The following is a 9,327-nucleotide window of genomic DNA, read 5'->3' as shown; positions in this document are numbered from 1 at the left end:
CCACTGCTCCCAGGGAAAACATGGGATGGGGCAGATTGAAAGGACACACTTCCACTGCTCCCAGGGAAAACATGGGATGGGGCAGATTGAAAGGACACACTTCCACTGCTCCCAGGGAAAACAGGGAATGAGGCGGATTGAAAGGACACACTTCCACTGCTCCCAGGGAAAACAGGGAATGAGGCGGATTGAAAGGACACACTTCCACTGCTCCCAGGGAAAACATGGGATGGGGCAGATTGAAAGGACACACTCCCACTGCTCCCAGGGAAAACATGGGATGGGGGGGATTGAGGCAGATCCACACCTTTGGCACGACCTGTAAATCCCACAGGGGCTGCTTGGGGTTCCAACAGACCAGGCAAGATTGGGATTCAACTTGAAAATTCCATGTTGCTAACCACAGGGAAAAACTTTGGATGCAGCCTCCAGGCTGACTTGCTTTGCCCTCCTGCTTCATTTTCTCTGTTGCAGAGCAAATTAAGGTGGTTTTTTGCAGCTATTTCAGTGATTTCTTATCATTTCTCTTGCCCAAATGTGTTCCTTTAGAACAGAGCATGGAAATCCTTCGGGTACACAGGGAGATTAAAAAGCTTTGCATGAACAAATGTGCCTCAGACATAAACTGTCTACCTTGAGCTCTGAGATTAAACTCCATCAGCATCACAAAAAAAATCAATCAAGGTGCTCTCTGCAGCTCAAATAGTGTCAAGGAAAGATATTTAAACCAGGACTTGCACAAAAGAAGAAAGAATCATATCATTTAACTCTCTGAAGCAGAACTAATGGTTTCTGCCCTTCTTCAGCCAAGGTTTGGGTGATCCCTAAAGCCCTGCAGGGTGGGAATTGGGGTTTTTTTGGCTGGCACACACCAGGAATGCCAGGTGCCACTGGAAAAACAGCTCTTTTGAAGCAGGTAACTAATAGCAGGTTAAAAATATGTAAATAAAAAGCTTAATGGATTAGATTAAAGTCAGGTACTTCCAGGGTCAGTGCAGAGCAAAAATACACTATTTAATCATCTGGTCAGCCTTGGATTTTGCTGGGGGGGACAAGTGACCCTGGTTTGGGCATTGTTTGAATTGGGTGCAAAAAGGCTGGATTTTCACTTAGAATGGTTTGGGTTGGAAGGGACCTCAAAGCCCATCCAGTGCCACCCCTGCCATGGGCAGGGACACCTTCCACTAGCCCAGGTTGCTCCAAGCCCTGTCCAACCTGGCCTTGGACACTTCCAGGGATGGGGCAGCCACAGCCTTGGAGTGAGTTGGGACCAGAGCAGACAAAGCCCAGTGTGTTGTTTGCTGCCTTTTGAGGAAGAAAAACCTCTGCAGGCCAAGTCAAACCCCTCATCAGCACATTGGACAAAACGAGGTCACAATAATTGGCTTTAAGTGAAAAAACAAACGGTTAAAAACAACTTCTCACTTTTCCTCCCAGAACTCAAATTCTGAACCTCATTCTTTTTTTTTTGCATTTTTTTTTTAAGATGCCCCATTTGACTTCCCCACCACAAGGGTTATATTTGCTTCTCCTCTGAAATTTGGCTCCAGCCATTGTTTCCTCCAGCTTGAACATGCTCTGGTTACAGGGAAATTCTTACCATGCTTGTTTCTTTTCCTGTCACATCATTTCTCTGGTTTGAGGTTTCCCTTCCCCCAAGCTCTGCTTTTGTGCTGGATGTCTGTCAGACACAATTCCATCCTGCTGAATTTATCCCTGGAAGTGTCCAAGGCCAGGTTGGACAGGGCTTGGAGCAACCTGGGCTAGTGGGAGGTGTCCCTGCCCATGGCAGGGGGTGGCACTGGGTGAGCTTTAAGGTCCCTCCCAACCCAAACCATTCCAGGATTCATCATTCTTTCCTTGCAGTCCTCTCAGACTCCTTCCTTTCCATCTCTTTCCTGTTTTCCTTCTCCTGTCCTTGTTTTCTGTGCCCAGGCTGTAAACCTGGACCTCTCTTTACTCACCTGCATAGTTAAGTTTTCACCTGACCCCAAAATATCACAACCAAATCCATCTTTCTGCCACAACAATGTAAGAATTTCCCTAAATTTTGAAGGAAATTGTGTGTGGAGTTGTCAGCTCCAGGATGCCCTGAATTGTCTGAATTGTTGTATCATTTGCTTTTGTTTTGTTTTGTTTTGTTTTTTTTTCCAAATGCAATTTCTAGCCAATAACTTGAGTTATTGCTCTTCCTGAATCATTCAAGTGGCCACAAATCCTTCAGTGGGGGCTTGAGTTCCTGTAATGTGAACTTTGCACAACCTGAACACTGAGTTTTCACCCAGACTGGCTTTTTTTTTTTCCTCCCTCAAGCCACTTCTAAAATCAGGAAAGTCCTTCACCTCAGGGAAAATAATGGCCTGTAAAAATGTAGTGATTTCTTCGTGTTTATGAATAATAAATGTTCTTCCTCCTTCATGGAGGTACCACCAGCACTTACATACTCTGCTTTAATGTCCTGATAATGGGATCAAACAGCCTGGACTTTATCCCAGGTTATTGTTTGCCTTCCTGGGAGGGGCTAAAGGGCTTTTATCCCAAAGAGGATGGATTGGCCCCGAGTGCACATGGAATCACTGAGGGTGGAAAAGCCCTCCAGGATCATCCAATCCAACCTTGTCCCCCAACCCAGAGCACTGAGTGCCACAGCCAGCCCTTCCTTGGACACCTCCAGGGGTGGGGACTCCAAACCTCCCTGGGCAGCCCCTTCCAAGGCCTGACCACCCTTTCCATGGAGAAATTCCTCCTCATGTCCAACCTGAACCTTCCTCTTGTGCTGTCCCTTGTCCCCTGGGAGCAGAGCCCGACCTCACCCCCCCCAGGCTCCCCTCTCCTTTCAGGAACTTTTAGAGGGCAATAATTTCCCTCCAAGCCTCCTTTCCCACAGATTAAGACACTGGGTCTTCCACAGACATTCTGTATATTCACAAACCTAAATCACTCCACAGGAGACCCCAGAAACCCCAAATCCTCTCTGCAGTCCAACATCCTTCTCTGGTCACGCCCAGGCTGGTTCTTCCTGACTTTCTGTCCATTTAAACTTTTCTGTTCCTGGCTGGCAGCACAAAGATGGCTTAAGGAGTGAATGGAAATTAAAAAGGACTTAATGAAAATGAAATTCAAGCCCTGAACGCCGATAGAAAAGGAGTATTGATCTCTCCTGGAAGGAGGGACAGTCATGAATAGGAAGATATTTGGAGTTCTGAGGGATTTGATGAAAGGACTTGCACTGCTGGCAGAGGGAAAGTCATTATTATCTTGCTGCTAATGAGTATTTATGGGCTTTCCAGGGAGCTGCATTACACCAAGTAATAAAAGGTGTGAATGACAGGGGCAGGTAAGAACGAGAAGAAAACATCTCCCAGGAATGCTGGGACAATCCTTGCCTAGACTGACACGGTTTTTTTCCTCTCTATTTTCCCACCTGGCTCACTTTGTTCCCAGTGAAGCCTCTGAGCAGCCCCAGGGCAGGATCCCCTCCCTCCCTCTGCAGGAGGGACCTGTGTGTTCATGGAGCAATTCCTGAAATCCAGGACATCCAGATCCCACCTTCCCCCTCTCTTCCAGGAATTCCAGCTGGTAGAAGAGGAGCTGTGAGAGCTGTTCCCAGCCTGAGGTCGATCCAAGTCCATCTCACTAATTGGACCTTGGAGAAGCTCCATAAAGGCATCGATCCAAAAAAATCTGCCCTGGCTGAAGCACCACTGCAATCAGTGGGATGACACTAATTACACATGGAACCAGGAGGCAGTTGCCTGTGTCCAGCTCCAATCCCTTCCTAGGGCTTGGGAGCCAGAGAAGATTCCCATCACTGCCCTGTGTCCAACGTCTCCTCCCTGTGTTTCACTCAGGGCTTTCAGAGCTCACCAGCAGCAGCTGAAAATGCAACAGAACATCTCAAATCTCAGTGTTTGTGCAGAGCAAATCCCACCTTGCTTTGGGGCTTTTTTTTTGGCTTTGCATTCCACACACTGGAAAATAAAAAGGGAAAGTCCACACAGGAATTCTGCTGGGAAGAGCACAGGGAGGCATGGTCAGAACCACGAGTCTTCTTGGGAAGATGTTCCTGGGAAGAGGTTTCCAGCCAGAGGCTGCAGGAGAATGTCTAAAGAGAGAAATGCTTTTTGTTTCTTTTAGTTTCATTTTTCTTCAGGAATTTTTTCTTGAAAAAAAACCCCGGCTCAGGCTCTATATTGAAATAAAGGTGTATATTCTGCCTTTCATTTTGAATTTTGCAGGATGCTGGTGCAACAAACCAAGAGAGCAACACTTTGTGGCTTTTTTTCGTGTGTGTCTTTTACCCAGAACCTTTTGTAGGGGCTGTTCCAGGAGCAGCCAAGCAGCACCTCCAGCAGAGCTGGAGCTTCTCATCTCAGCAGCTTTTGTTTGGTTTGGGTGTGTTTTTTTTTTTCCTTCTTTTGTTTACCTGGTGTCTCTTGTCAGGCAATTTTAGGTAGTGAGGGACAGGGGTTGCCTTTTCCACTGCTTGTAAACAGCGGGGACGTGGGGCCACCATTCCCACCTGGAGTCTCCCGGTGCCACTCCAAGCTCGGCTAATAATTAACCCCAGGAAAAGCACCTCGAGGTAACACCGACAGATGGCTCTGATTGGAATCGCTGTGTTAATAATTCCTGTTCCTTTGCTGCTCCAGCTGGCCCTGCTGAAGATGAGGGTGGTGCTCCTGCTGCTCCTGGTGTCCGTGGGGAACGTCGGAGCCGAGCCGGAGAAGGGCCCCCCCAGGCGCCTGTCGTGCGTGCGCTGCTGCGGCCCCTCGGAGCAGCCCGTGTCCATCCTCTCCTCCAGGCACACCAGGATGAGCAGCAGCCCCTACTCTGTGCCCAAAGTCCAGCCCACCATAGACATCACCATCCTCAAAGGTGGGTACAGACAACCACCCCCATGGCAGCCTTTGCCTTCCTCGCTCCTCCCTCCTCCACGAGCTCTTCCGGCGCGTCCACCCGGAATAAGGGGTGCAAAACTCTGTAATCCATCAAAACCCCAAATCCTGGAAGTTTGTGTTAGAGGTCACACCAACACTCAGGTTCAAACGTTCTCACTAAGTTACTAAGTGGTTTAAAAACTGGGGGGGGGGGAAAAATAAAAAGGCTTTTTCCACGGTGCATTTCTTGTCTCAGCAAGGCAGACAAATAAAAGTGAAGTGTGAAATGCAGGAGGTGCTCCAGGAGTCCTGTGAGCACAGACAAGACCCAACCACCTCTCCCAGGCTCAAATCAGGCCTCAGCAGAACCAAAAACTTGTGTTGTCCCCGTCTCTGCACCGAGGGGGTGGGGGATGAACGCTGGGTTCATGTCCCTGCTGTGGTCAGACCTTTGGACACAGAACATCAGCATCACCAGCTTGGTGCAGCCAAGCTTCCCCCCTGGCTTTATCCTCCTGAAAAATGGGAAAGTGCTGATGTTTGACCACTATTTCCTGCTGTGTGTGCTGGGAAAGCAGCGCCCCAGCACCTTCTCTACTCGTTGTCTCCCTCAAGGCATTCCCGCAGCTCGGGCTCCGCGCGCTTGCGTCTCACGAGGTTTCCCTTTCTGCTCGCAGGGGAGAAGGGCGAGATGGGAGAGAAGGGATTCCCTGGAGCAGCTGGGAAGGCTGGAGAGAGAGGATTACGCGGCCTGAACGGCAGGAAGGGCCAGAAGGGGCAGCCCGGCCCTCAGGGCCACTCCTGCAAGCAGCTCTTCGCCGCCTTCTCGGTGGGCCGGAGGAAACCCCTGCACAGCTCCGACTACTTCCAGCTCGTCACCTTCGACACCGAGTTCGTGAACCTCTACCAGCACTTCAACATGTTCACGGGGAAGTTCTTCTGCTACGTGCCGGGCATCTACTACTTCAGCCTCAACGTGCACACGTGGAACTACAAGGAGACCTACGTGCACGTGATGAGGAACGAGCAGGAGGTGGCCATCCTGTACGCCCAGCCCAGCGAGCGCAGCATCATGCAGAGCCAGAGCCTCATGCTGGACCTGCAGGAGGGCGACGAGGTCTGGGTCAGGATGTTCAAGAGGGAGAGGGAAAACGCCATTTACAGCGAGGAGTCCGATGTCTACATCATCTTCAACGGGCACCTCATCAAACCGGCCGGGGAGTAGCCGCTCGCCGGCTCCGGGCGCGAGGCTTTGGTAGATCCAGTAGAGTCTTCCCTCGTAGAAGTGCACGTCTAGTTCCACTTGGAAGGGTTATAGATCTGGAAGGGTTGTCTGTCCATGCCCAGTGAGGGTGGAGGTGGCTGTTCCAAGGTGCTACGAGCTGCACAAGCACCCACAAGGCTTCAGCTCCAGCTTTGCAACCCTGTGTAGACCCCCAGTAAGACCCCTGGAGGCTTTGCCAAGCTGACAGCAAAAATTTAACTCCTTCGCTCTGATAGAGAGAAAAAAATTTAATTATACCTAAGGGCCTGGGTGCTAATTGAGGAATGTAATTCTTCCTGCTATTTGGGAATTTTTGTATAGTCCAGGAAGGGTTATAGATCTATAAGGGTTGTCTGTCCATGCCCAGTGAGGGTGGAGGTGACTGTTCCAAGGTGCTACGAGCTGCACAAGCTCCAGCCCTGTAACCCTGTGTAGGCCCCCAGTAACATCCCTACCAAGCTGGCAGCAAGAATTTAACTGCTTTCTCTCCTTCAAAAAAGAAATTGTAATTATACCTAAGGACCAGTTATATGGGTGCTAATTAAGGAATATAATTCTTCCTGCTATTTGGGAATCTTTAAATTGTCCAGGAAGGGTTATAGATCTATTGTCTGTCCATGTCCAGTGAGGGTGGAGGTGGCTGTTCCAAGGTGCTACGAGCTGCACAAGCACCCACAAGGCTTCAGCTCCAGCTTTGCAACCCTGTGTAGACCCCTAGTAAACCCATGAGACCCAGTAATATCTCTCCTAAGCTGGCAGCAAAAATTTAACTCCTTTGCTCTCCTTTAGAGAAGAAATTTTAATTATATCTGAGGTGCTAATGGGTGCTAGTTAAGGAATGTCATTCTTCCTGCTATTTGGGAATCTTTAAATTGTCCAGGAAGGGTTATAGATCTATTGTCTGTCCATGCCCAGTGAGGGTGGAGGTGACTGTTCCAAGGTGCTACGAGCTGCACAAGCACCCACAAGGCTTCAGTTCCAGCTCTGCAACCTTGTGTAGGCCCCCAGTAACATCAACCCTAAATTCCAGTTTTGTTCCATTTCGTGCAATATTTTGTTCTGAGAGCACAATTCCAGAATTAAATAGCGGCATCTCCACCTGGGAAAGCTTTTCCAGAGGCACAGAGCTGGAAGAGCCACAGCTACCCCTCTGTACTAATACCAACATTCCTTATAAGAACATCCAGCACGGCTGGGAATGTGTGTTCCCCATTTGAAAAGGGTGGGATGGTTGGAATTTGCTGAGCTGGAATTCCGTGGCTGGAAATTGCCATCTCATAGCACCGTCATTTCTGGAAAATGGAGAGGAAAACTGTGAAGAAAAGGGGCCTTTTCTGCAAAAAAAAAAAGAAAAATATCAGTGATATTTGATATTTTAGGAGATTTGGGTTCTTTTTTTTTGCCTAAAAAATTTTTGATGGAACAGTGGAAAGGCAAAAGTGACAAAACCCATCTTTTTATCCCATTCCTCCTTTCCCACTCCCTCAGTTCCTCATCCTGAACTGTTTGTGTGAAGGATACAGGAAGAGTCCTTGCCAGGCAAACTCCTTCCCACAGCTGTTGGAAAAAGTAGCTGAAATAAAGGTATTGCTTTGAGTACCTGCCTTGGTTTCATTTTTTAAGCCTTTTCACAGCACGTGGCTGAAAACACCAGACTGGCCATGGAATAATCTGTGGAGACAATTTGAGTGCCTTTAACAGCGAAGGATTCCATGAATTAAACTGATCCCAGCTCCTCTCCTTGCAGGCCTGTGAACAACCATCACAGGGAGACAGAGCAGTTAGTCACCCTTTTTTTTACCAAATACATACCAAATCTTTCAGATCTCACAGTCCTCCTGAAGACAGGGATTTTTAAGCAGCAAAGGAAAGTCGGGATGGAAACAGATCCCAAGCCTTGAACCTCTGGGTCTGCTCCTGCTCCCAGCAGGAAAGGGAATGTGGGAAAATTCCAGAGCTTTTAAAACCACATTTGAGAGCTCAAAATCCTTTTTCTACTTCTAAGTCATCCCTCTCCCACCTGGATTTTGCAGCTGAACTCCCAGTGTGGGTGCAGGGAATTGCTGAGGATCCTTTGGAGGTGCTGGAGCTGACTGGTCACTGCCAGCCCTCATTCCTCAGAATCCAGCAGTTTTCCTGCAGTTTTGGCTCACTCCCATCTGCACTGACTGTAATTAAAAAGGAAAAAAAAAAACTCTGACCCAGCTGGAATTATTGCCAGGGAAAAAAAAATCAACACAACAGAATACCTTCAGTTCTCTGACTTCAAAGCTACAAAATTTGCAATTACTGGGCCAAACTTTGGCAACAGGGAGGAGAGAAACTCATTTAACACCTTCTCCTTCCCCTCCTTGGCTTGTGTTAATCCACACTGATGCTGGAAAAGTTATTTTCTCCTAAGAAGAAAGCAAAAATCCACCCTCTCTACCCCTTTATCCAGATCTCTCTAACACACAGGGAGAGATATTTTGATTATCGAAGCCACGGGACACATTGAAACCCCTCCTGACCCATCTGCCATCAGCATTAAATCATTAAAGCCACGCTGCTTTCAGGTTGCAGAACGACCTTTCAAATAATCAAAAAGGTTATTGGCTTGCCTCCATTATTCAAATGAGTCATTTCTAGCACTAAAAAAAAAATAAAAAAAAAATAGAAAACTCAACCCCGGGAGAAAAATTGAAATCTCTAAAAAGCTTAATGTACAAAGACATTCCTAATTTCACCTTTTGAAGGGATCAGCAGTTTTTTTCCAGCTTCAAGGGCCGGGAGAAACATCTCTGGTTAGAGGAGTTTAATGAGTCCAATCCAAAGCACAAATATTTGAGATCTCTCATCCCCACACAGGCAGCCTGCCAGGCTCTTTCTTAGAAGAACAGAATTTAAATTCCCTTTTTTTCCCCCCCATCAATATGTAGATTGGAAACTGAGCTTTGAAAAAAAGCTTTTAAAGTTGGTTTTTTTTTTTTTTTTTTGAAGAGAGGAAAGTGGAGGCTTTAAGTGCTCGAATTTACATGAAAAGAAAAAAAATAAAAAAGCTTAATTTGTATTTATTTTTCCAATCGGTTCCCTAAATTGGCGTTTTGCATTTGGTGCTTTGAATGGAACCAGGAGGGATCTGTCAGAAGCTCTTTCCCAAATCCTGAATTACACTGAAAGGACAAAGCAGCCTCAGCTGCCAGA

General features: G+C 47.6%; 1 protein-coding gene across 2 annotated transcripts; it reads left to right on the top strand.

Annotated features, from left to right (window-relative positions):
- The first annotated feature begins 4,512 nt into the window (after positions 1 to 4,512).
- On the top strand, positions 4,513 to 7,468 carry C1QTNF8 (C1q and tumor necrosis factor related protein 8). 2 transcript variants are annotated; one of them, XM_017823079.1, is made up of 3 exons: positions 4,513 to 4,878; positions 5,558 to 6,522; positions 6,781 to 7,468. In XM_017823079.1, exons 1-2 carry the CDS (start codon positions 4,599 to 4,601, stop codon positions 6,103 to 6,105), a joined length of 828 nt encoding a protein of 275 aa, XP_017678568.1. In that variant the 5' UTR covers positions 4,513 to 4,598; the 3' UTR covers positions 6,106 to 6,522; positions 6,781 to 7,468. The 2 variants fall into 2 exon arrangements, with proteins under 2 accessions (XP_017678568.1, XP_017678569.1); XM_017823080.1 differs by having other exon boundaries at positions 5,558 to 6,536; positions 6,795 to 7,468.
- Positions 7,469 to 9,327: the final 1,859 nt, after the last annotated feature.

Source organism: Lepidothrix coronata, unplaced genomic scaffold, assembly GCF_001604755.1.
Source record: "Lepidothrix coronata isolate B3197 unplaced genomic scaffold, Lepidothrix_coronata-1.0 Scaffold101, whole genome shotgun sequence".
NCBI lineage: Eukaryota > Metazoa > Chordata > Aves > Passeriformes > Pipridae > Lepidothrix > Lepidothrix coronata.
This window is presented reverse-complemented; position numbering and strand designations above follow the sequence as displayed.